Raw genomic sequence first — 27919 nt, forward strand, 5'->3', positions numbered from 1 at the left:
GCTGGCCCTTAGTTACTTTAGCATCTCCCTGAAATTCCTCCTCTCTTCAGCTCTCATAGCACTCTGTTTTGCTCCTCTCTGATGCTCTTAGATTGTATTTAATATGATCTGCATTTTATGCCTTATTCCCCAACTAGGCCATAAGCTCCATGAGGCCAAGGATTGTCTGTCACCTTTTTAGGTCCTCCAGGGGAAGCATAATGAAAGAATGACCAAAGCAGAGCCTCTTGGAGCTAGATGAAGGCTTGGACATCCTCCAGCCCAACACTGTCATTGACCCAGGAGAAAATAGGCCCTGGGAGTCTCCATGGCTCCCCCTAATCATGCAGCTCCCCTTCACTGGGACTTGGCTTAGATTTTGTGATTCCAAACTTTCCTTCCTCTGTCCTGCTCTCCTAATCTAAGAGCCAAGAATGTGATAGAGGGAAATGAGAGTCATCTCTTCATCTTTCTTTACTCTGCAGATGAGAGAATGGGTTTGAACACCCTCAGACACTGGCTACATCTTTTCGGAATGCTGAGCAGCAGTGGTGGAATCCTTCCTTTCCATATCTTAAAAGCTCCATCAGGAACTTCAAGAAAATGAGAAGGAACGAAAATTGTTATTATCTGAAACCTTCTTTAAGTGGGGGCGTACATGGGTATCTCAAAATGGAGTTTGGGAGTCTCTTCCAAGAGATCAATCCCTTATCTGGCTCATAGAGAAGCAGGGAACACGGTCATCCTGGTTACCTCCTCCTAGCAGGGAAATAACAAAGTACTCCCTCTGCTCTGGGCTCTGCAGAGGAACATCCCCAAAAGGAAGGAAGCTTTCTCTTAAGGTGGAAAACTAGGAACGGCGACAGGAAAAGGGCCTGGGAGGACTGATGGCACTGAGAGGGAGGACTTCTTCCCCGGGAGATCCCCCCCAAATAAAGCAAAACAAAGTCACACTATTTAAGATGAAGGGTACTAGGCTGTGGTCAAACAGTTCTCAAGACATTCTTGAAATAAAGCTCAATTCACTTTCCTGCGCCCATGTGGCTGGGATGTTTACAAAGTGCTTTCAGGTGGGCACCGCCAGTCACTCCCAGTTGTTTCCCCTTATGAAATTGCTCTATGAACTTTAGTCGATGGGATAAATGCCGCCATAATCCCAGAGGTGGGAATGGTGGTCAGCTGCAGAATGAAATCCAAGCTGAAGCTACGAGCGCTAAAAGGAACATGCATTTATTAAACACCTACTGTGGGCCAGGCACTGAGCTAAATACCTTGCAAAAATATTCTTTCATTTACTCCTCAAAACAATCCAGGTCAGTAGGTGCTGTCAATATACCCATTTTACAGTTGAGGAAACTAAAGCAGACTGATTAAATGGCTTGCCTGATGTCACTCAGCTGTTCAGTGTCTGAGGCAGATTTGAACTCAGATCATCCTGATTCCAATTCTAGCAGGCTGCTTACTGCACCACCCAGCTGCCTCTTTTCCCTCTTCTAGTACTGAGGAAAAGACAAAAAAAAATCTCTATTCTTTCCCAGCTTCCCCTGCTCATGCCTTTCTAACAACAACTACTGTAATGTATTCTTCTCTCTTCTTTTTTCCTTATTTTTATTCTATTTTGTTTAATTACTAATTTGTTCTTTTTTTTTTTTTTTCCTGCTGAGGCAATTGGGGTCACACAGCTAGGAAGTGTTCAGTGACTGAGGTCAGATTTGAACTCAGATCCTCCTGATTTCTGGGCTTTTGCTCTACTGACTGTGCCACCTAGATGCCCCCTACTAATTTGTTTTTATAATTGGCTTTTATTTTTCAAAATACTTGCAAAAATAGTTTTCAACATTCACTCTTGCAAAACCTTGTGCTCCAAACTTTTCTCTTTCCCTCCTCTCTTACCAAGCAATCCAATATAAGTTAAACATATGTAATCCTCACTATGCTCAAAAAGTTATCAAACTATGCATACCCTTTGATCCAGCAGTGTTATTATGGGGCTTACATCCCAAAGAGATCTTAGAGAAGGGAAAGGGACCTGTATGTGCACGAATGTTTGTGGCAGCCCTCTTTATAGTGGCCAGAAACTGGAAACTGAGTGGATGCCCATCAATTGGAGAATGGCTGCATAAATTGTGGTATATGAATATTATGGAATATTATTGTTTGGTAAGAATAACCAACAGGAAGATTTCAGAAAGGCCTGGAGAGACTTACACGAACTGATGCTGAGTGAAATGAGCAGGACCAGGAGATCATTATATACTTCAACAACAATACTATATGATGATCAATTCTTTTTTTTATTTTTTTATTTAATAGCCTTTTATTTACAGGATATATACATGGGTAACTTTACAGCATTAACAATTGCCAAACCTCTTGTTCCAATTTTTCACCTCTTACCCCCCCCCCTCCCCTAGATGGCAGGATGATCAGTAGATGTTAAATATATTAAAATATAAATTAGATACACAATAAGTATACCTGACCAAAACGTTATTTTGCTGTAGAAAAAGAGTCAGACTCTGAAATATTGTACAATTAGCTTGTGAAGGAAATCAAAAATGCAGGTGGGCATAAATATAGGGATTGGGAATTCAATGTAATGATTTTTAGTCATCTCCCAGAGTTCTTTTTCTGGGCATAGCTAGTTCAGTTCATTACTGCTCCATTAGAAATGATTTGGTTGATCTCGTTGCTGAGAAGGGCCTGATCCATCAGAACTGGTCATCATATAGTATTGTTGTTGAAGTATATAATGATCTCCTGGTCCTGCTCATTTCACTCAGCATCAGTTCATGTAAGTCTCTCCAGGCCTTTCTGAAATTATCCTGTTGGTCATTTCTTACAGAACAGTAATATTCCATAATTTTCTTTTTTTTTTTTTTTTTATTTAATAGCCTTTTATTTACAGGATTTATACATGGGTAACTTTACAGCATTAACAATTGCCAAACCTCTTGTTCCAATTTTTTCACCTCTTACCCCCCCCCCCCCCAGATGGCAGGATGACCAGTAGATGTTAAATATATTAAAATATAACTTAGATACACAATAAGTATACATGACCAAACATATTATTTTGCTGTACAAAAGAATCAGACTCTGAATTATTGTACAATTAGTTGTAAGGAAATCAAAAATGCATGTGTGCATAAATATAGGGATTGGGAATTTAATGTAATGGTTTTTAGTCATCTCCCAGAGTTATTTTTCTGGGCATAGCTAGCTCAGTTCATTACTGCTCCATTAGAAATGATTTGGTTGATCTCATTGCTGAGGATGGCCTGATCCATCAGAACTGGTCATCATCTAGTATTGTTGTTGAAGTATATAATGATCTCCTGGTCCTGCTCATTTCACTCAGCATCAGTTCGTGTAAGTCTCTCCAGGCCTTTCTGAAATCATCCTGTTGGTCATTTCTTACAGAACAGTAATATTCCATAATTTTCATATACCACAATTTATTCAGCCATTCTCCAACTGATGGACATCCATTCAGTTTCCAGTTTCTAGCCACTCCAAAAAAGGGCTGCCACAAACATTCGTGCACATACAGGTCCCTTTCCCTTCTTTATAATCTCTTTGGGATATAATCCCAGTAGTAACACTGCTGGATCAAAGGGTATGCACAGCTTGATAACTTTTTGAGCATAGTTCCAAACTACTCCAAAATGGTTGGATTCGTTCACAACTCCACCAACAATGCATCAATGTCCCAGTTTTCCCGCATCCCCTCCAACAATCATATGATGATCAATTCTGATGGACGTGTCCCTCTTCAACAATGAGATGAACCAAATCAGTTCCATTTGTTCAATAATGAATAGAACCAGCTACACCCAGCGAAAGAACTCTGGGAAATGAATATGAACCATTACATAGAATTCCCAATCCCTCTATTTTTGTCCACCTGCATTTTTGATTTCCTTCACAGGTTAATTGTACACTATTCCAAAGTCAGATTCTTCTTGTGCAGCAAAATAATTGTATGGACATATATACATATATTGTGTTTAACCTACACTTTAACATATTTAACATGTATTGGTCAACCTGCCATCTGGGGGAGGGGGTGGAGGAAGGAGGGGAAAAATTGGAACAAAAGGTTTTGCAACTGTCAATGCTGAAAAATTACCCATGCATATATCTTGTAAAAAGCTATAATAAAAAAAAAAACATATGCAATCCTTCTCTATATATTTTCATAATTATCATGCTACACAAGAAAAATCAGATCAAAAAGGAAAAAGAAAAAAAAACAAGTAAACAAACAACAACAAAAAGGTGAAAATATTAAGTTATGGTCCACACTTAGTCCCCACATCCTCTCTCTGGGTGCAGATGGCTCTCTCCATCATGAGTCTACTGAAACTGGCCTGAATCACCTCATTGTTGAGAAGAGCCATGTTCATCAGAATTGATCATCATATAATCTTCTTGTTGCTGTCTTCTTTCCTCTTTAATCCAAATGTTTCCTATATCTTGATTTTTGCTACAACATTTCCCCCCAAAGATTAGCTAGAAATATACATATATATATATATATATATATGTATGTATATAACACACACACACACATATACATGTTTATATTTAAATATTTAAATCAGGGCAGACAATATGAATGTTAGGAATTTTCCTGACTGGGGGCTCTGAGCTACTGTGAGTGTCTGAAAAGCTTTCTCTCTGTTCTCAGTGCCTTGGTCTAAAGGCCATTATTGAGGGCCCATAGTGGGACGAGCCCTCCCATGGCTAACTTCTCCAATTCCCACTCTCATTCACAGGGTGAGTCCCCATCCAACAGGACCACCACTCCCCAGAGGGTCTGGGGGGGGGGTCCTGAGAAGGTAACATTTCTAATACTATGAGCCTTCCAATGGCACACTTCCCACTGATTGTCTGCCAAAGTTAATTAGCTTTTGAAGAGGGCGAGAAAATATAACATTATCACAAAAATAATTGCCCTGCACATTTTCACCTTGTATATACAAGGTCTCTAGAGGGAGTCGGCTCTTATTTAGAGAGCAAATCATTCATGTTGGGGTGGGAAGGAAGAGAGGGAAAAACAAAGAGGGGGAGGGAAAGAGATACACAGAGACAGAGAGAAAGAGACAGACACACAGAGACAGAGAAAGAGACAGGGACAGAAAGAGACATACACACAAAGAGAGAGACACACAGAGAGACAAGACAGACACAGAGACAGAGACACACATAGAGAAGGGAGAAAATCAGAGACAGAGATAAGAAGAAGAGAAAGGGAGGGAAAGATCAACCACATGTGCTTATAAGGATTAGCTTTAAAATGAGGTAGTTTGTGGGAATGGGTAACATTGAGCTCCTCTGAGGTAAGAGATATCTTTGTTTGTTTTCTTAAATCCTTTTTATCTCTGCCATTTACAAAGTTCATGGCATTTGGTACCAAAAGAATAAAAGCTTACTGAATTGAAATGACAACAGTGGAGAGGGGAGAGAAGGGGATTGGAGGGAAAAGGCTGCCATTGAGGGAGAGCATGGCAAAGATTGAGAGGCATCTATCTTGGGATATATTGGTATGTCTAGGAGATAGTATGCATGTATTGGGATAGGGTTAGGCCTGGAAAACAGATTGGACTAGGAGCAGAGAGGGAGACTTTATTTAATTCATTGCACAGTAGGGAGCCATTGAAGGTTTTTGAGGAGGTAGAAAGGAGAAAATTTCTCAGATTGATAAACCAAGCAAGAAAAATCTGTTAATTAGGACTGAAATCCAACAAAAGTGAGGAAATAGCAAGAATATTCCTATAAATGCTGAAAGTTATTATGCTGAGGCTCAGCTGAATTATATTCCAAGGTACAGAAATAACTTGCAAAGGTGAATGATGAATTATTTTTGAAAGGTGAAAACCTCTAAAAGACTAGAAACATGACATGGATCTGGAAAAAGTCCTAATTTTCCAAAGGGAGAAGAAGTTGTATTCTTATACCAAGTGCCCCAATCTTAAATTGGATTCTTGGCAAAATTCTTGTGATGATTCAAGAGCTCTCAGAGGGTGGTCGATCTGTACAAAGTGATGTGGTTCCACTTGGGCATTTGACTTCTGTCTCCTGTTTCTTTTAGGGATCAGCTAAAATTCTATGCTCTGCAAGAAGGCTTTTCCATCCCCCCGGGGTTCTACTGCCTTCTTTCTTCTTTCTCCTCTTCCTTCTATTTCTTCTGTTTATTTTTGTTTTTTGATGAGGCAATAGGATTGAGACTTGTAGTGCTCAAGTTGCTGGTTATAAAATAAACCCACATAAGTCATCAGCATTCTTATATATCACTAACAAAATCCAACAGTCAGAGTTACAAAGAGAAATTCCATTTAAAGTAACTACTGATAATAAAATATTTAGGAATCTATCTGCCAAGGGAAATTCAGAAACTTTATGAGCAAAATTACAGACCACTTTTCACACAAATTAAGTCTGATCTAACCAATTGGAAAAATATTAAATGCTCTTGGATAGGGCGAGCAAATATAATAAAGATGACAATATTACCTAAACTAATCTATTTATTTAGCGCTATACCAATCAGACTCCCAAAAAACTATTTTAATGACCTAGAAAAAATAACAACAAAGTTCATATGGAAAAACAAAAGGTCAAGAATTTCAAGGGAATTAATGAAAAAAAAATCAAATGATGGTGGCTTAGCTGTACCAGATCTAAAATTATATTATAGAGCAGCAGTTACCAAAACTATTTGGTATTGGCTAAGGAATAGATTAGTTGATCAGTGGAATAGATTAGGTTCAAGGGATAAAACAGTCAACAAATATAGCAACCTAGTCTTTGACAAACCCAAAGATCCCAGCTTTTGGGATAAGAACTTACTGTTTGATAAAAATTGCTGGGAAAATTGGAAACTAATATGGCAGAAACTAGGCATTGATCCATACTTAACACCGTACACCAAGATAAGGTCAAAATGGGTTCATGACCTAGGCATAAAGAATGAAATCATTAATAAATTAGAGGAACATAGGATAGTTTACCTCTCAGACCTGTGGAAGGGGAAAGTCTTTATGACCAAAGCAGAACTAGAGATCATTACTGATCACAAAATAGAAAATTTCGATTATACCAAACTGAAAAGTTTTGTACAAACAAAACTAATGCAGACAAGATTAGAAGGGAAGCAATAAACTGGAGAAAATATTTTTACAGTCAAAGGTTCTGATAAAGGCCTCATTTCCAAAATATATAGAGAATTAACTCTAATTTATAAAAAATCAAGCCATTCTCCAATTGAAAAATGGTCAAAGGATATGAACAGACAATTCTCAGATGAAGAAATTGAAACTATTTCTAGTCATATGAAAAGATGCTCAAGTCATTATTAATCAGAAATGCAAATTAAGACAACTCTAAGATACCATTACACACCTGTCAGATTGGCTAAGATGACAGGAAAAATAATGATGATTGTTGGAGGGGATGTGGGAAAACTGGGACATTGATTCATTGTTGGTGGAGTTGTGAAGAATCCAACCATTTTGAGAGTAGTTTGGATCTATGCTCAAAAAGTTATCAAACTGTGCATACCCTTTGATCCACAGTGTTACTACTGGGATTATATCCCAAAGAGATTATAAAGAAGGGAAAGGGACCTGTATGTGCACGAATGTTTGTGGCAGCCCTTTTGTAGTGGCTAGAAACTGGAAACTGAATGGATGTCCATCAGTTGGAGAATGAGCTGAATAAATTGTGGTATATGAAAATTATGGAATATTACTGTTCTGTAAGAAATGACCAACAGGATGATTTCAGAAAGGCCTGGAGAGACTTACACGAACTGATGCTGAGTGAAATGAGCAGGACCAGGAGATCATTATATACTTCAACAACAATACTAGATGATGACCAGTTCTGATGGATCAGGCCATCCTCAGCAACGAGATCAACCAAATCATTTCTAATGGAGCAGTAATGAACTGAACTAGCTATACCCAGAAAAAGAACTCTGGGAGATGACTAAAAACCATTACATTGAATTCCCAATCCCTATATTTATGCACACCTGCATTTTTGATTTCCTTCACAAGCTAATTGTACAATAATTCAGAGTCTGATTCTTTTTGTACAGCAAAATAATGTTTTGGTCATGTATACTTATTGTGTATCTAAGTTATATTTTAATATATTTTAACATCTACTGGTCATCCTGACATTTAGGGGAGGGGGTGGGGGGGTAAGAGGTGAAAAATTGGAACAAGAGGTTTGGCAATTGTTAATGCTGTAAAGTTACCCATGTATATATCCTGTAAATAAAAGGCTATTAAATAAAAAAAAAAAAAAAAAAAAAAAAAAGAGACTTGTAGTGCTCTCCTGAAATTATCTCCCTTTTATCTTCTCTATATTTTCTTTGCACACAGTATGCATGTTGTATCTCCTCTTATATCGTATCATGAGCTCCTCGAGAGCAGGGGCTGTTTCTATCTTTTATTTGGTATTACCAGCACTTACTTACACAGTGCTTAATAAATGCTTAATGTATTAATAATTTTTTTTCGATATACTTGGCATAAACCCAATTGAATTTACCAAAGCAATCCATCTGTCTGTACTTCTGTCTCTGATCTCTCTATGTCTCTCTGTCTCTTTATCTCTCTGTCTCTGAGGCACTTGGAGCTCTTGTCTCTCCATCTCTCTCTATCTCTCTCTGTCTCTGAGGCACTTGGGGCTCTGTCTCTCCATCTCTATCTCTCTCTGTGTCTGAGGCACTTGGGGCTAAGTGATTTGCCCAGGCTCACACAACTGAGAAGGCTGAACTTCTGGCAGAGCCTCCTGCCATCCCCTTCTTCCCCCCAGCCTCCTGTAACACGCCTATGGGCAGAGCCTTTTGCCTACTCTCTCAGACGAGGTCTTGGTCCTTCTCCTGGGTCAGCTCCCTTTGGCCCTGATCACCTGACAGGGCTCTGTACAAGATGACCACTGATGGTTGACAGCTCCTGCTCTTCCACTTCCCTCTTGGATGTCCTGCAGACCCCAGGCAGCCCCCTTGACCTCTTCCCCAGCACCTTTGCCCCTTCCCAAGCTGGCCCAGCTGCCCAAGGCCTGCCCCCCCACTTTTTTTTTTTTTGCTGAGGCAATTTGGGTTAAGTGACTTGCCCAGGGTCACACAGCCAAGAAGTGTTAAGTGTTTGAGACCAAATTTTTGATCTTTTTTTTTTGTGTTTGAGACAGATCCTGCTGACTTCAGGGCTGGTGCTCTATCCACTGCACCACCTAGCTGCCCCTGCACCACCCCTTCTTGGCCGGAGCACTGCTATGGCATAATTGGCTGCCCTGCCCAGGCCTGCCCTCCATCTTTGGTCCAGTTGAAACCATGATGTTCCTTCATTGAGCAGATGATCCCATCACTCTCCTTACAAACTTCCGATGGGGTCCTTGCTGGGGAGTTCTGTTGGAGAGCCCCTTGGTAATCTGGTCCTAGCCCACTTCTGCGGCCCTATTTTAGCTTCTACATTCTAGCCAAATGGGCCTTCCCACCTTTAGTCATGTATGACCAGCCATGAGCCACCTTAAAGCCGTCCCACTATTTGTTTTCCATTCTTAGAATGCCTTCCCTTTCTCATTTCCACTTCTTAGAATTCCTGTTCTTAAGGCACCAATGCACACCAATCAGATTGGCCAATATCAAAAAAAAGGATAAATGTTGGAGAAGATGTAGGAAAATTGGTACACTCATGCATTGTTTTTTGTTTTTTTTTTAGTTTGTTTTAAAAATTTTTCAATATTTTATTTTCCCAAATACTTATAAAGACAATTTTGAACATTTATTTTTGTAAGACTTTGTGCTCCAAATTTTTTTTCCCTCCCCCCTCTCCAAGACAGCAAATAATTTAATGGATTAAATATGTGCAATTAAAAAATATTTATGTATTTGTCATACAGTACAAGAAAAATCACACTAAAAGGGGAAAAAAAAAAACATGAGAATGAAAAATAAACAAAAAATAAAAAAGTAAAAATACTATGCTTTGATCTACACTCAGTTTCCATAATTCTCTCTCTACATGCAGATAATATTTTCCATTCCAAGTCTATTAGAATTGTCTCTTACTATCACATTGTTGAGAAGAGCCAAGTTCATCACAATTCATCATCACATAGTCTTGCTGTTGCCATGTACAATGATCTCTTGATTCTGCTCACTTCACTCAGCATCAATTCATGTAAGACTCTCCAAGCCTATCTATATTCATCCTGCTGGCCATTTCTTACAGAACAATAATTTTCCATACCATTCATATACCACAATTTACCCAACCATTCTCCAACTGATGGGCATCCACTCAGTTTCCAGTTCCTTCCCACTACAAAAAGAACTGCCACAAACATTTCTGTACACGTGGGTCCTTTTCCCTTTATAATTTCTTTGGGATAGGTTCAGTAGTGAGACTGCTGGATCATAGGTTGTGCACAGTGTTAGAGCCTTTTGGGTATGGTTCCAAACTGCTCTTCAGAATCGTTGGATCAGTTCACAACTCCACCAGCAAGGCACTGACATTAATGCATTCATTATTGGTGGAGTTTTGAACTGGTTCAACCATTCTAGATCACAATTTGAACCTATGATTAAAGGGCAATCAAACTGCATACCCTTTGATTACCTTTTGTTCCCCTCATTGAATACCTCCCTAAAGGTATGTAACTTTTTCTTTATGTATCCCTTAATGGATGAAATAGTGCCTGGTGCATAGCAGCTCAATAACTGATTGATTGATAAGATGGAAGTTCTTTAATAATAGAGGAATAAAGAACTAATTAAAGATTAGCTCCAAAGAATGGTAATTAATGAACTAAGATTAATCTGATCTCTGCTGGGGTTCCAAAGAGCTATGTCCCTGGCCTTATTATTACACTTTTAAATCAATAATTTAGATGAAATCACACAAGGAATCTTTATCAAATTCGTGTCTAATGTATAGTTTGGTATAGATAGGTAAATATATAAATAGCATGTTGGATGGAAAAATCAGAAACTAAAAAGATCTAGATAATCTAGAATGACAGATCAAATAATAAGATGAAACATAACAGAGATAAATGTAAATTACTGGTTTTGAACTCAAATTAAAAAAAAAAATACACTAATCCAGAATAAGGGAAGATGAGCTAGAGATCAATCCATGTGAAAAAAAAATAAGACTTTGGGATTTTGGTAGACTGTAGTCCTAATATAATCTATCTTCACATAATCCCATATGTTTTTCCAGTAGTTTCTTAGTCTATCCTTCAACAATCTTTTATGTTAGATCATACATGAATCAGTTTGTATCTAGAGAAGTTTCCAAATACTCTGTGAGAGCAACATATGGGAAGTCACATAGAATTAAGTGACTGTTTCTGACCAGCTAGAAAGGCCTCAGGTGTGTCTCCAGACCCAAGGGCAGCTGTGGGCTGCAAACTTGAGGGGTCTGTTGGTTTCTTCCCCACAGTGGGCCACAGTGGAAGCTGTGGGCAGAGCTAGTGAGGACATGGTGTTGTGGCTTCAATCAGAAACCTACTTTTATCGATCATGTGAGAGCAAGGAAAGAAAGCTGCCTAATTCTGGCCTTGAATGTTCCCATAATCTCAGAAATTCCCTAAAAAAGGGACATGTGGTTGGAAAGTTGAAGAGTATTTTTCCCTTAGCTATATCTAGAAAGTGAGTTCCAGGGAGCCTAGATTTTGTTGAGGGTGAGTAAAAGAGACAGTGCTGATTAATTATGGGCTCTCACAAAGATGATTAATTTTGGAAATACCCAGGAATGAGGGAGCCACAAAAAAGATTTTTCCACAGTCCTGTGGACTCTTTCTGGGGACATCAGGCACTAGGGTAAATATATAGTAACACAGAAGTTTTTGCATTAAAGTCACCGGAGGGATATCTAAAATTCAGAATACAGGTCAGTGAGCCCAAAGCTTCTTGCTGTGATCTGTAGGGACTTCAAATTTTATGCTGAGGAGAGGCCCAAACCAGATCTGGTCAGTATTGTTTCAAGCCTCCTAAAGCAACCCTTTCTATGGCAGAAAAAGCATTTACCTTCATGCAGCGTAGGCTAGTTTCCCCCCTAAATGCAATGGAATTGTGCTGCAGTCTTAATGGGTATAAGGAACTAAGGCTTGAACCACTGATATGACTTCCTAGTTATATGATTTGGAAAAGTGTAAAAGGTCAGGACACAAGGTATCAAGGGCATCTCAGGTCTTTTTTTTTTTTTTTTTTTTTTTTTGACCAAAACGTTATTTTGCTGTACAAAAAGAATCAGACTCTGAAATATTGTACAATTAGCTTGTGAAGGAAATCAAAAATGCAGGTGTGCATAAATATAGGGATTGGGAATTCAATGTAATGGTTTTTAGTCATCTCCCAGAGTTCTTTTTCTGGGCATAGCTGGTTCGGTTCATTACTGCTCCATTGGAAATGATTTGGTTGATCTCGTTGCTGAGGATGGCCTGGGTCCATCAGAACTGGTCATCATATAGTATTGTTGTTGAAGTATATAATGATCTCCTGGTCCTGCTCATTTCACTCAGCATCAGTTCGTGTAAGTCTCTCCAGGCCTTTCTGAAATCATCCTGTTGGTCATTTCTTACAGAACAGTAATATTCCATAATATTCATATACCACAATTTATTCAGCCATTCTCCAACTGATGGACATCCATTCAGTTTCCAGTTTTTAGCCACTACAAAAAGGGCTGAAGGGCATCTCAGGTCTAAGGAACACAGCTGACTGGGTGCTGTGCCTAAGTGACTCAGCGCTCTATCCCCACTGGACATCCCTTCCATGGTGTTAGACTTTGCAGTTAAATGTTAAATGATTTATTACTGTCCAATTTCATTCTAATCCCAAATCTGAACCACAGGGCCAGTCTGACCCCCTTCTTCAGCATTTCTTCAACAGAAATGATATGTATTGCTCTTCCTTTTTCTCTAATTCTGAACTTTGAAACTATCAAAGGGCTATCACCCCTTATTCTCTCCTTTTCTCCTGGGAGTGATGAAGAGGGGGTCTGTCTACCTGGAGAAGCCAAACTCTTCTCCCAAAGCCTGCAGTCCTATCCCCTCCTCTTCAATTGCCCCTCAATCATTCTGTCTAATCTTCAGTGTCTGCATATCTATTGGCCTGCATATCTATTCCCTGCTGTCTAAAAACTTTCCTACATCTCCCTATTCTTTAAAAAACAACAAAGCCCCAAATAAACTCATTTTACCCCATCACTTCCTCAAGTTATCAACTTTTATATGGATGGATGCTGATTCATATATGTGCCCATGCATGCTGGGAATAGCAGACACACATGTTAATTGCATGTCACATGTGCGTACTTGCACATTGATTAGTGTAGGTGCCTGTTGATTTGTGTGTAGGGACATACACGCTGACATGTATATGTGCATGTTGATAAGACTGATGCATGTGTGCACACACATACATGCATGCTGACACATGTGCATGGCTGGGGTATGTATGTGTATATGTGCTGATATATACACATCTATATGTATGTATGTGGTGTTGTATGTATGTGGTGTATTATACATACACATACACAACATATTCATTAAGCTACAAATTCTACAGTTCTTCGTACTCCACATAAATTGTTATATATGAAAATCTGTTCCCTCTACTTAAGACTTCCGTAAGCTCAACTGGGAGAAAAACAAATCAAATCAACAGAAATTTCTTTCCCCTGGCTTATTCTTCATATCTCCTTTTTAGCAACTAAGTCCTACATCAGTATATCTGCAATGATATGGCTATGTCTTTCTAAGTGCAAATGATGAAGATGTGGTTGGATGTATTGGAATTTATACTAGTCAAAGTTTTACTTGATGTAAAATATGGTAATTGTAGTTTCAATCAGTGGGAATATACAGTGTGAATTTTGAATAATTCAATCAATTTCATTATTTGAAATCTCGGAGATATAGATGTATTATATAAAGGGCAGGTGAGAGATTAAACAAATTTGGATCAAGGCTTAGAAAGTATTCTCCAATAACTCAAAAATTTGGGTAAAATTTTTTTGTAAACCCTAAAGCATTATAAGCTGAGTAGTTTTTCTGCCTTGTCCAATTTTCCTTGACCCCATGCAAGTTTTTGTTTGTTTGTTTGTTTTTTGGCAAATGTACTGGAGTAGCTTGCCACTTCCTTCTCCAGCTCCTTTTACAGATGAGGATGTGAGGTAAACAGGGTTGAGACTTGCCCAGGGTCATATAGCTAGTAAACAAACTTCTGAGGTCACATTTGAACTTGGGAAGGTATCCAACTGAATCCAGGCCTAGCAGTCTGTGTACTATGGTTATCTTCTAGCTGCCCAAAGCATTATAAGCATTATTTAAATGTAAATTCCAGTTAGTATTTTTTTTTTTTTTTTTTTTTTTTTTTTTATTTAATAGCCTTTTATTTACAGGATATATACATGGGTAACTTTACAGCATTAACAATTGCCAAACCTCTTGTTCCAATTTTTCACCTCTTACCCCCCACCCTCCCTAAATGTCAGGATGACCAGTAGATGTTAAAATATATTAAAATATAACTTAGATACACAATAAGTATACATGACCAAAACATTATTTTGCTGTACAAAAAGAATCAGACTCTGAATTATTGTACAATTAGCTTGTGAAGGAAATCAAAAATGCAGGTGTGCATAAATATAGGGATTAGAATTCAATGTAATAGGTTTTAGTCATCCCCCAGAGTTCTTTTCTGGGTATAGCTGGTTCAGTTCATTACTGCTCCATTAGAAATGATTTGGTTGATCTTGTTGCTGAGGATGGCCTGATCCATCAGAACTGGTCATCATCTAGTATTGTTGTTGAAGTATATAATGATCTCCTGGTCCTGCTCATTTCTCTCAGCATCAGTTCGTGTAAGTCTCTCCAGGCCTTTCTGAAATCATCCTGTTGGTCATTTCTTACAGAACAGTAATATTCCATAATTTTCATATACCACAATTTATTCAGCCATTCTCCAACTGATGGACATCCATTCAGTTTCCAGTTTCTAGCCACTACAAAAAGGGCTGCCACAAACATTCGTGCACATACAGGTCCCTTTCCCTTCTTTATAATCTCTTTGGGATATAATCCCAGTAGTAACACTGCTGGATCAAAGGGTATGCACAGTTTGATAACTTTTGAGCATAGTTCAAACTACTCTCCAAAATGGTTGGATTACGTTCACAACTCCACCAACAATGAATCAATGTCCCAGTTTTCCCAATCCCTCCAACAATCATCATTATTTTTTCCTGTCATTTTAGCCAATCTGACAGGTGTGTAGTGTATCTTAGAGGTTGTCTTAATTTGCATTTCTCTGATTAATAATGACTTGGAGCATCTTTTCATATGACTAGAAATAGTTTCAATTTCTTCATCTGGGAATTGTCTGTTCATATCCTTTGACCATTTTTCAATTGGAGAATGGCTTGATTTTTTATAAATTAGAGTTAATTCTCTATATATTTTGGAAATGAGGCCTTTATCAGAACCTTTGACTGTAAAAATATTTTCCCAGTTTATTGCTTCCCTTCTAATCTTGTCTGCATTAGATTTGTTTGTACAAAAACTTTTCAGTTTGGTATAATCAAAATTTTCTATTTTGTGGTCAGTAATGATCTCTAGTTCTGCTTTGGTCATAAAGACCTTCCCTTCCACAGGTCTGAGATGTAAACTATCCTATGTTCCTCTAATTTATTAATGATTTCATTCTTTATGCCTAGGTCATGAACCCATTTTGACCTTATCTTGGTGTATGGCGTTAAGTATGGATCAATGCCTAGTTTCTGCCATATTAGTTTCCAATTTTCCCAGCAATTTTATCAAACAGTAGTTCTTATCCCAAAAGCTGGGATCTTTGGGTTTGTCAAGGAACTAGGTTGCTATATTTGTTGACTGTTTTATCCCTTGAACCTACTCATTCCACTGATCAACTAATCTATTCCTTAGCCAATACCAAATAGTTTTGGTAACTGCTGCTCTATAATATAATTTTAGATCTGGTACAGCTAAGCCACCTTCTTGATTTTTTTTCATTAATTCCTTGAAATTCTTGACCTTTTGTTTTCCATATGAACTTTGTTGTTATTTTTCTAGGTCATTAAAATAGTTTTTGGGAAGTCTGATTGGTATAGCGCTAAATAAATAGATTAGTTTAGGTAATATTGTCATCTTTATTATATTTGCTCGCCCTATCCAAAGAGCATTTAATATTTTTCAATTGGTTAGATCAGACTTAATTTGTGTGAAAAGTGGTCTGTAATTTTGCTCATAAAGTTTCTGATTTTCCCTTGGCAGAAAGATTCCTAAATATTTTATATTATCAGTAGTTACTTTAAATGGAATTTCTCTTTGTAACTCTGACTGTTGGATTTTGTTAGTGATATATAAGAATGCTGATGACTTATGTGGGTTTATTTTATAACCAGCAACTTTGCTAAAGTTTTGGATTATTTCTAATAACTTTTTTAGCAGAATCTCTGGGGTTCTCTAAGTATACCATCATGTCATCGGACAAGAGTGATAATTTGGCTTCCTCATTGCCTATTCTTATTCCTTTAATCTCTTTCTCAGCTCTTATTGCTATAGCTAGCGTTTCTAATACAATATTAAATAATAGCGGTGATAGTGGGCAACCTTGTTTCCTCCAGATCTTATTGAGGAATGGTTGCAGTTTGTCTCCATTACATATGATGCTTACTGATGGTTTAAATAGATGCTGCTGATTATTTTAAGGAAAAGTCCATTTATTCCTATACTCTCAAGTGTTTTTAATAGGAATGGATGTTGGATTTTATCAAATGCTTTTTCTGCATCTATTGAGATGATCATATGGTTTTGTTAATTTAGTTATTAACATGGCCAATTATATTGATAGTTTTCCTAATATTGAGACCAGCCCTGCATTCCTGGTATAAATCCTACTTGATCATAGTGTATTATCTTGGAGATGATTTTCTGTAGTCTTTTGCTAATATCTTATTTAAGATTTTAGCATCAATATTCATTAGGGAAGTTGGTCTATAATTTTCTTTCTCTGTTTCAGCCTACCTGGTTTAGGTATCAGTACCATGTCTGTGTCATAGAAGGAATTTGGTAGGACTCCTTCATTTCCCTATTTTATCAAATAATTTATATAGCATTGGGCCAATTGTTCTTTAAATGTTTGGTAAAATTCACATGTAAATCCATCTGGTCCTGGGATTTTTCTTAGGGAGTTGTTTAATTGCCTGTTCTATTTCTTTTTCTGAAATGGGACTATTCAAGCAATTTACTTCCTCCTCTGTTAGTCTGGGAAGTCTATATTTTTGGAGGTAGTCATCCATTTCACTTAGGTTATCAAATTTATTGGCATAAAAGTTGAGCAAAATAACTCACTTATTATTTCTCTAATTTCCTCTTCTTGGTGGAAAGTTCTCCCTTTTCATTTTAAGACTACTAATTTCATTTTCCTCCCTCCTTTTTCTAATCAGATTTACCAAAAGGCTATCTATTTTATTGGCTTTTCATAGAACCAACTCTTAGTTTTATTAATTAGTTCAATAGTTTTTTACTTTCAATATTTTTAATTTCTCCTTTTAATTTTAAATTTCCAATTTAGTATTTGATTGGTGTTTTAATTTGGTCTTTTTTAGTTTTTTAAGTTTGCAAGCCCAATTCATTAATCTTTTCTTTCTCTGTTTTATTCAAGTAAGCCTCTAAGGATATAAAATTCCCTCTTATTACCACTTTGGCTGCATCCCACAAATTTTGGTATGATGTCTCATCATTGTCATTATCTTGAGTGAAATTATTAATTGTATCTATAATTTGCTGCTTCACCCAATCATTCTTTAAGATGAGATTGTTTAGTTTCCAATTACTTTTGGTCTATTTCCCTAATTTTTTGTTGAATGTAGTTTTTATTGCATCATGATCTGAAAAGAAAGCATTTACTATTTCTGCTTTCTTGCATTTAATTTTGAGGGTCTTTATGTCCTAATATATGGTCAATTTTTGAATAGGTTCCATGAACTGCTGAGAAGAAAGTATATTCCCTTCTATCTCCATTCAATTTTCTCCAAAGATCCAACATACCTAATTTTTCTAATATTCTGTTTACTTCTTTAATTTCTTTCTTATTTGTTTTGTGGTTTGATTTGTCTAATTCTGAGAGTGCAAGGTTGAGATCTCCTACTATTACAGTTTTGTTGTCTATTTCTTCTTGCAACTCTCTTAACTTCTCCTTTAGGAAGCTGAGTGCCATACCACTTGGTGCATATATGTTTAATATTGATATTGCTTCGTTGTTTATGCTACCCTTTAGCAGGATGTAGTTTCCTTCCTTATCTCTTTTAATTAGATCAATTTTTACTTTTGCTTGATCTGAGATAAGGATGGCTACCCCTGCTTTTTTGACTTCACCTGAAGCATAATAGATTTTGCTCCAGCCTTTTACCTTTACTCTATATGTATCCCCCTGCTTAATTCCAGTTAGTATTGTGGTTCCTGCTAGCTTTTTGACTGTCTCAGAAGTTTTAACATCTTGGGCTGCAAAAAACATAGTTCCTTGAGAGACATGTGAGAATAGGGTAAAATATTCCTGAAATTCTACAACTACTTCTTAGTCTATTCAATTAGCTCCATTTTTAGTTTTTAAAGCTTTTATTTTCAAAATATATGCACAGTTTTCAACTTGCAAAACTTTATGTTCCAAATTTCAAAAATTTCCCTTCCTCCTTCCCCTAGACAAGTAATCCAATATATGTTAAATGTGTACGGTTCTTCTATACATATATCCACAATTATCATGCTGCACAAGAAAAATCAGATCAAAAAAAAAAAAAAAAGAGAAAGAAAACAAAATGCAAGTAAATAACAAAAAAAATGAAAAAATTATGCTGTGACCCACACTCAGTTCCCACAGTCCTCTCTCTGGGTGCAAATGGCTCTCTTCATCACAATACCATTGGAAATGGCCTGAATCATCTCAATGTTGAAAAGAGCCATGTCCATCAGAATTGGTCATCGTATAATCTTGGTGCCATGTACAATGTTCTCTTGGTTCTACTCACTTCACTTAGCATCAGTTCATATAAATCTTCCCAGGTGTCTCTAAAACCATCCTGCACCATAATTTATTCAGTCATTCTCCAATTGATGGGCATCCACTCAGTCTCCAGTTTCTTGCCACTACAAAAAGGGCTGCCACAAACATTTTGCATATGTGGGTCCTTTCCCCTCCCCTCTCTTTGGCTTAGAGGCCCAGTAAAGACACTGCTGGATCATAGGGTATTTACAGTTTGATAGCCCTTTGGGCCTAGTTCCAAACTGCTTTCCAGAATGGTTAGATAAATTCACAACTCCACCAACAATGTATTAGTGTCCCAGTTTTCCAACATCCCCTTCAACATTCATCATTATCTTTTCCTGTCATCTTAGCCAATTTGTAGTTTCAAATATTAAGAACTGGAGCTTTCCCCTTAAGAAAATAAAAATTCTCCTATTATAACAGTAATAAAACCAGCAATTGACATTTATATAGTACTTTGAGGTTTGTAAAGTACTTTTCCTTTGTCCCATTTGATGTAGGATTTATCTGTTCTTAGCCTCCCTATTTAATGTGTCTATGGCTCAGAGAGGATACTGATGAACCTTTTCATGAAGAGGGATTATGATCTGTCCACTTAAAAGCATATGCTCCTGGCCCTTCAAATGGGACCTGGAGATGGATGCTCTGCTGGCACTGTAGCCTGTCTCCGTCTCTCAGAGGGCACTCTGGTATTCTTGATCTGGTTTTCTATTTCTGTGCATCAGCGAATGGCTGGTCAGTGCCTTGCTTTAGTCAGATTTCAGGGAGTTTTCAGTTCCCTCATGCCTGTGAATATTTTCGGATGTGCAAAGACTTTCCTGGGGCAGGCTGGTAGTGGTCTCCGCTGTCTTCAGACTCACCATGACTCTTACAAGTTTGAGGGCAGTTTATGTGCTTCAAAAGCACAGTTACATTCAATTACAGCAGCTCCTGGATGCTTCATGTGCTTCTGATAAGCGTTCTGCATTCAAAGGATTTCTCAGATGACTGAGAGCTATTTTAAACTGGCTCAGGACTACTTTGCTTGTCCTTGAATAGGGCTCAGTAAAAGCAGTCAAATAAGATAAAGCCTTATGAATGTACATTCTATTATTTTAGTGATTAAGGAAGGCTAAGTGCTAAATGGACAATTAGCACAACATTTTGTATAATACTAAGGGCACATCAAGTAAGCCTTAATAAATGATTGATATGATCAATTGTGGCAGATCATATTATACAGAATAGTTTTGGTGTGTTTGAAAAATTCTTGAAATAGAGCAAGTTTATTAAGAGCCTCCTATATGCCGGGCACTGTGCTAGGCTTTGAGGACAAAAATACAAGGAATAAAATAATATCCACTCTCAGGGAGGTCGGTTCAAATATATGCTACATCTACTATTTTTTTAAGCTTTATAAGTTCACTATATAATAGTGGAGTCAATTGACCATGTCTACCCTTACATTTGAATGGATGAGAATAAAGTCAAAGGTGTTCCAATTAAGAAGAAAAAGCCTTAATCAACATATCTGGAATATAAACTGAACTCAAGTGCCATTTTTCCAGAAAGAGTGTTCAGACTGCTTGAAGAAACTTAAGTTACTTCCTGTGGGTTTTCTATAAAATCAAATGCCAGTCCCAACCCAGCCAGGGTGACATGGATGACTTGGTTTGGTGAGGAATGAGTTAAGTGGTCTACTGCCCTTGTAATTTGTATTTCATTTTCTTGACTTGCCCGTGGGGGTTGCCCAGAGCTGTCAGCCTTCCTCTCTCTGCCCGAGTTCCTGCAGCTGAGATGGGACAAGGATGGAGAAGACTGGCCACAGTCCAGAGTGTAGTGGATGCCCTGGTCTCCGGTGCCCGATCAAGCTCGAGGCTCACCCAGAGCTTCTAAGGCCACTGGACCAAAATGGGCTCAGTCAGGACCATATCCTCATAAATCAGTGGTGGGCTTGAGGCCCGGGGTCACCCTCAGTCTGGGTTAGCCCATCTGCCAAGATGGTTTTATTGGGATGTGGCTACTTACCCATGCTAACTTCGGGGTAAGTCAGGGGGACACCCCAGGCTGAGGAGCATCCCCCACAGCGATGCTCTGCTAAGACTAGTGGCAGCGTGTATCAGAGCTTGGGGGGGAATGTGAGGACTCTTACTGTGTCATCTCAGCTACGACATCTTTCTGAAAATTGAGTCTCACTAATTCCATGATAGTCACAATTATGGCCACAATCCCTCAGGTGGGGTCATGAGCTGTAGTATTAGGAAAGAGCCCCCTAGAACCTCAGAGCTGCACTTAGGGAACTTGAGGACCTGACCAGTAATCTTGAGGGGTAGAGGGCAAAGTTGTCTCACACTTCCTAAAATGGCAAAGATTTGGATGCTATTTACTCAGGTTTTTATTCCATAGATTTTCCACAACAGTAATAAAAGCTAGCATTTATATAGCTTATATAAGGTTTACACAGCAATATACACAAATTACTTCATTTAATCCTCACAACTATCCTGGGAAGTAGGTACTATTATTATCCTCATTTTACCGATGAAGAAATGAGATGAAAGCAACATTTTAATTTCAGTAGGGGAAAAAAAATTTCAGCTTCAAAGATTTTTACTGATGTTCTTAAGAACCATCTTCCCTGTCATGATTTTCTTAATTACTTCAGAGCAAAGTGATTTATCCTTTCAATTTAATTCAACAAGTACTTCTTAATAGTTGAGCCCCCACACACTCTGTAGGTGTTGGGGATACAAAGGCAAAAATGGAAATACTCTGCACCCTCAAGAAGCTTATAGTGTACTGAGAAGATGTGGAACAAATGAATAAAATGAGTAAATGCAAAGTATACATCTATAACTTTTTTTGGGGGGGAGGGAAATATGAATAATTGGTGGTGGTAGGGAATCAAGAAAGGTTTTTGAATTGAGTTAAAACAATGTTCATATATTAAAGTGTATACCCTTAATTTTGCAACTAGCTAGGTATTGCCTTGGGAGATTTCTTTTAGGATACTGTTGTTAATTAATATTTCAAGAGTTAAATTTTTATTTATAACTTATCTTCCCAAACTAGACTGTAAACTTTCTTGGGGATAGGGATCACACCTTATACTTCCTTGTATCCTTCACAATACTTGGCACAGTGCTTTGCTTAGTGTAGGTACTAAATAAGTTATCAGTTAACTGATTAAAAGGAATAAAGCAAGCTTAAGAGGATAGTAGCCCTCCCCCCTCTCCTCCCTTATAATAAATCATTTAGCAGGAAATCAGGGCACTAGTTATAATAAAGTTTCACTTAGGCAGATTGTGGGTGCTTGGTTAATGGAGAGTTATCACACTATATTTTCTGGATCAACAAATTCCTGCTGAAGGGAGATTGTTTTTCTAGTCAGCTTTATCACCTCATAGCCATAGTCAACTTTTAAATCCAGAAAATCTAGGATGTATATATAATCATATATGTCCCATGTGTATATATTTACGTTCATATATCTACAACTCAATCTAAAAGCATTTATTATGAACATCAATTACTGAAATATGAAGGAATGAAAAATGCGCAAAAGATTAAGATGAATCCACATTAAATCTACATTAGGACAGAAGTCACATATCATTTTTCTCATTCACAAAAGTGTAATCTATCATTGTAAGTTATTCGAATTTTCTGATTGTTTGAATGCCAGACAAGATGCATCATAAAAAGAACTGACATTTATTTCTTTAAGGTTTGCAAAACTCTTCTTACAATGTCATCCGAACCTCACCCCAGCTTTGTGAGTTCACGAGTCCCTACTGAATGAGAGCTGGATCATTTCAATCCTAAATCTCCGATTCTATGATTTCCAATTCATTGATGAAGGAATTGAGACTCGAGGGAATAAGTGACACATCCATCCCTTGCTGGCCAGAGAGTAAATGTTAGGAGAGCACTTCCTAATAGCCTCCTTGCCCGGGATCAGCCTCGAAGCCGGGGCTATCTGCAACAATGCCTGATGGTTGTTCAGTTTCCCCTCTCTTGGATCATGTTAGGAACGGGGCAGGAAAGCCTTGTACGCACCCCCCCCCCCTTTTCTGTGGTACACGGAGGCGCTACTACAGAGATGCTGATGGCAGTGGGAGGGACTCCAGCTTTTTAATATCGGACCATTTTTACAGCTCTCCAATGTCAACAAAGTACTTCCTCACCAGGATTCATTTTGAATGTTCAGAAACAGTTGGGAATAGGCATTCGAGGGGGAAAAAGGCAGGGGGGGAATTTCACATCAATATCTTTTTGCAAGAATCTTAATCATCCAGAAGGTTTAATCCTAATCTCTTCCACATGGGATTTGTGGCTGGCTACTCCTTCCTGGATATCTGATGCCCCCCTTCGTTTACTGAGCACCTACTGCACAGAAGGAACGAAGCCTGTCTAAAAATCTTCCCGTCTTAAAAGAAAAAATTTTTTTTTGTATTTGAGGGCACAATAAGAATATGAGTTATTTTTTAAAGGTACAAATGTGCTCGTCAAGTTTTGAAATCCATTATAGTTTGGCTTCTCTAGGATCTTAGATATTTAAGAAACACAAATTTGTTTAAATTTTTAAGAAAGCTTCTAAGAATATATTCAATTTTAGAGAAACTAGAATTTCCAAGCTGGGAGTTCTAGAAAGACAGCTGCTGTACGATTAAAACGTAGTTCTAAGGCTGCTCTGTCAGGAGACACCGAGGGCACTCCAAAAAGCCCACCCAATTCCCCGGGGTGAGTAACGTCTTGCCCCCTCCCCCCTCCCCCCTGCCCCCGGCACCATAAATTGGAGGCTCGGAGGGGGCACTGCCCCGAGCCGGGCGCCCGGTGGGGGAGGGGCCCCAGCTCCGGGATCCCCGAGCCCCGGCCTTACCCTCAGAGAGCTTCCCATCTCACCGTTTAGAGGAAGGCCGTCAAGGGAGCTCGGCCCCCCTCCCGCTCCCTCCCCTACGAGGGGGTGGCTCCCCCAGCCACGGGCCCCAGCATCAATTGGGGGGCGCCCCCGCCCCCGCCGCCGGAGCCCCCACGCTCCACGCCCCAGCACAATGCCGCCGGCCCCGTCAGGGCCGCGGTAAACAATGAAGGCGGGGGGGTGACCCCGCCGGCGGCGGCGGCGGCGGCGGGGTGGGTCCCGCACTCCCCCGACAGTCCAATCCTCGGTCACATTGTTGAGAAGCAGATGTCATTATGGGTGGAGCTGACACTGCCGAGCAGCTGAAACATTTTTCTAGCCCAACTCACTCCCAGCCTGCCCCGGGAGAGGGTCTGTGCTCCAGACAGGTAAGTCGAGCTCTCTCCAGCACCCTCCCTTTCCAGCGCCCCCCCCCTCCCAACCCCCCACCCCCTTCAGGGGAACCCGGAAGTTCTGACCCGGGCGGCCGGAGGCGTAAACGCTCGAGTGAAGAGTTCAAAACTTGCTCCGGCCTCTGGGCGCCCGCGCAGACTCGGGCCCCGGAGCCTCCCCCAGCCCGGCTTCCCCGCGGGACGCTCAGGGACCGGCTCTGCTCTGGCCCTCTCCTCGCTTCCTGCTGCGGGCCGAGGCAAGTGTGGAGGTGGGGAGGAGGGAGGCCGGGCTAAGTCCGAGGCAGGGCCAGGGCGGCCCCCGTGGGCCTCTGCCTCGGCCGCGGCAGGGATTTGACCGAGAGAGAGTCTGTGCGGTTGTTCGGAGCTAGGGCTAGGGAGCTTCCGGCCGACTCGGGTCGCGTCCGGGGACCGGTTCTGGGGTGGGGTCGAGCGGGGACGGGAAGGTGGCCCGGGTGGGCGTTCCGCGGTTCGCACTCGCCTGGGACCGGGTGATCTGTAGCTGGTAGTAGTCTTTACTCGGCGCCGGGCCTTGTCCGCCGGCTTCGAACAGAGTCTCTGGCAGCAGCGACGCCATCTTGGGACGCCACCGCCGTCGCCTCGGCAACCAGGAAGGGGCGGGACTTGGGTTGGGGTCATGGGGCCAAAGTCCTGGTAAATCGGACTCCAGCTTAAGGGCTAGAGGGCTTCCAATTTTACGTGCTCTGGGCATCCCCTTATCCTCCAAGGGGCCTGGTCCAAACCACATCCCTGAAACGTACACCCTGGGGACCCCATTGACCCGAAGGGGAATTAGTTCCTGCTATCTAAAGAGAGACGGGGTGGGGTGGGGGGTGACCCGGGGAGGGATCCAAAAACCCATCCCCTTCCTGGTCCCTCGTAGGGATCGGGAGACTGAAGGGGTGGGGGAAAAGGGGGGCGGTGGGGGAAGGGGGTAAGGATGCCGGGTCCGGGCAGTGGGGCCTGTCCCGCGGGCATGCCCCTGGCGAGGAGGATAAAGTAGTTCCTCGCCAGAGTGTTAGAACGGGGGGGGAGGGAGGGAGGGAGGGAGGGGGGAAAGGGGACCTGGCGGGTTGCGGGCTCAGCTGATAATTGAAGGGACCGGAGGATCCGCCGCCGCCGCCACCGCCGCTGGGGGGGGGGTGGGGAAGAAGGGAAGATGCCGCGCCACGGAGTCCGGAGCGGAGACTCGGGGCCGAACTAGGTAACTGAGACGTTCGTGGGGCCGGGCTGGGAGGCCCGCCGCAGTGGGGGGGTGGTGAGAAAGGAGGGGGCGCTGTGGAGCCGGGGGGGAGGGGGAGGGTGCCGGGCTTGGGGGGCAAGGGGGCCGTTCCCGGGGAGCCTTGTCGTCATCCCTGTACGGCCTGCTGGAGGCCGGGCTCGGGCTCAGGGGTACTAGGGAGAGATGCGGCCCAGCCGCAGTGGCGGCGGTGGCGGTGGTGGTGGTGGGGGGGGGCTGCACCGTAGAGATGGGAGGGTTTTCGGTTGGGGGGGGGAAGAGGGGGGTGAGTTCCTCCCGCCCCCGGAAGCGAGGGTCCTTTGGAGACAGTAAACGAGTATGTGGGGACGACTGTGGAGAACAAGAAGCCCGAAGTGGGGGTTCAGTCGTCCGAGAGGGGTGTAGGAAGTGAGTAGTGGGGGGCCGGAAGTGCAGGTGGGGGGGTCTATAGAGACGTAGAGAGTTCCCCGGAAATGGGACGGGGGGCCCGGAAATGGGGGGAAGGGACCACTGGGAGGCCCGAGGCGGCCCGGAAAGGGAAGCCTGGGAGCCGACGGAGGCATCTCGGGCTTGGAGGAGCGCCGTGGAGCCGTGCGGGGCCGAGGGAGGCCGTGGGCCCTCGAGGCTGGGCGGCCGCGGTGTGTGCGGCGCGGTGCGGGAACAGGGGGGGGGGCGCCAGGGAGAAGGGACAGCGGGGGGCGTGGAGGCATCGGAGGAGGGGGCGAGCGATCCCCCCCACCCCCAAAGAGTGAAAAGTTGTGTCCTTAGGAGTGGAAGTAAGCCGGGGCCCGCCGGGGCTCCGTGGCCCGGGCTCGGAATGCTTGTCACGGGCTCGGCCTTCCCCGACGTGTGTGCGTGGGTGTGTGTGTGTGTATACGTGGGCATTTTGTGCGTTAAATAAACACGTTCTTCCCGCATCTTCCCCCTCTCCCCCAACGTGTAAAGAAGGGAGTTTCAATGACAGTGCCCGAGGACACGGACCCCGACCCCGAGCGTTTTCTCGCGAATGGGCCACCCACGCCGGGAGGTGCTCCTGGGTCGGAGCAGCTCCTCTTCCCTCTCGTTTTTTTTTTGGGGGGGGGCTAAAAGCCCCTCCCCCGGTCTCAATGACGCCGGGCCTGCCCTCCCGACGGGGAAAGGGATGGGTGACTCCGGGGGCTGGAGCGCCGACGGGGCTGCGGGCAGCACTTCCAGGAGGTCTGGCTCCGAAGAAGGCGCTGCCCCTGCGCAGGAGCGGCCACCCCCGGCGCTCCCAGCTTGGCTGCGGGGCCGGCCCGGCACCCGATCGGCCTGCTTCCTCCGCCCGCTAGGCCCCTGGCTGCTGGCATTTAACTTGGCGTTCTTCCCTAGAGGGAGTCCCGACCTGGCCGGGTATTTAATCTCGCGTAGCTTGGGGAGCGGAGACTTGAGATCGCCCTCCCGAAACGAAGGCAGTTTGGAAAGTTGAAAGGGCCCCTGAGGAGGGGGAGAAGCCGGCGCCGGGAACAAAGGTCCTGCTTGTGAGAGCAGGAGGCCCGAGGCCCGGAGTCCGGGCCTGGGCCTGTGCGTGTCGCATTTAGTGGCCCTGATTGCGGAGGCCTTGCTGTGGCTAGGGAGCTTCGGTGCGGGGCTAGCTGGGGCTCGGCGCCAGCTCCCACCGCCCTCGGAGAGAGAGGGAACCATCATGGATTTGATGTCAGCTTGAAAAAGGGAGTTGTGGCAGGCCCCGGATTTTATTTTAGATTTTAGTCTATACAGTATAGCTGGAGCTTGTTGGGTTTTGTACGTGTCTCATGTCTGAAGTGCTCGGATATCCATCTAGAATTAGAGAGTGACCATAATTAAGAACCTGTCATTGTTTCCATGCTTTTCAGACTTTGAATATGTTATTTGTGTTTTAAACTACTTAGCTAAGTTATTTACTATGCATCCAACGTTTTTGTCATTTTTATTTTTTAAAAGGAAAATGTGTTATTTATATTTTAAACTTGAAAGCTTTCAACAGTTGAATATAAATGTGACAAATTTTGGAAGTTCAAAAACTTAAAAACTTTGCAAGTACTGAATGAGTCGTAGGTAATTGAAAATTATTACATTGACCTAGAAGGTATTTAAATTTTAGTATAATTTTAGTATAATTCTGAAAATTCACATCAATTTTTTCAGTCAGAAATTAAAGATTTGAAAATAATAGGAAATTCTTCTGAATTCTGCTTAGTTGTATTTTTAATTTTTGAAAAATAGTTGAATACTCCTTTAAAGGAGATGCTTTACATATTATTAATGTATTTATCATTTACATATATGTGCTTATGTAGACATAGAAAACATGAGGGAATTGATTTGTTGAAGTCAGT

At 41.4% G+C, this 27919-nt stretch overlaps 2 protein-coding genes across 19 annotated transcripts in view; one reads left to right on the top strand and one right to left on the bottom strand.

The window, feature by feature from the left end:
* The window catches only part of FBXO36 (F-box protein 36), a 94498-nt gene extending 70256 nt beyond the window's left edge, over positions 1-24242 (bottom strand). The window contains exon 1 of one of the 2 annotated variants that reach the window (XM_031957885.1): positions 23937-24242. In XM_031957885.1, the coding sequence (XP_031813745.1) occupies positions 23937-23954 (18 nt within the window). In that variant the 5' untranslated portion in view covers positions 23955-24242. The remainder of the gene's footprint in view (positions 1-23936) is intronic. The other variant, XM_031957884.1, reaches the window with a different exon arrangement.
* An 8-nt stretch (positions 24243-24250) lies between these two features.
* Positions 24251-27919, top strand: part of TRIP12 (thyroid hormone receptor interactor 12) — a 167775-nt gene continuing 164106 nt past the window's right edge. For 13 of the 17 annotated variants that reach the window (XM_031957865.1, XM_031957872.1, XM_031957877.1 and 10 more), the window contains exon 1: positions 25525-25568. The gene's annotated coding sequence lies outside the window, so the exon portion shown is untranslated. Of the gene's footprint in view, positions 24344-25524; positions 25569-25951; positions 25992-26111; positions 26222-27919 lie in introns of those variants that run through there. The other 4 variants (XM_031957866.1, XM_031957869.1, XM_031957868.1 and 1 more) reach the window with 4 other exon arrangements.

The sequence above is a fragment of the Sarcophilus harrisii genome, chromosome 3, assembly GCF_902635505.1.
Source record: "Sarcophilus harrisii chromosome 3, mSarHar1.11, whole genome shotgun sequence".
NCBI classification, from domain to species: domain Eukaryota; kingdom Metazoa; phylum Chordata; class Mammalia; order Dasyuromorphia; family Dasyuridae; genus Sarcophilus; species Sarcophilus harrisii.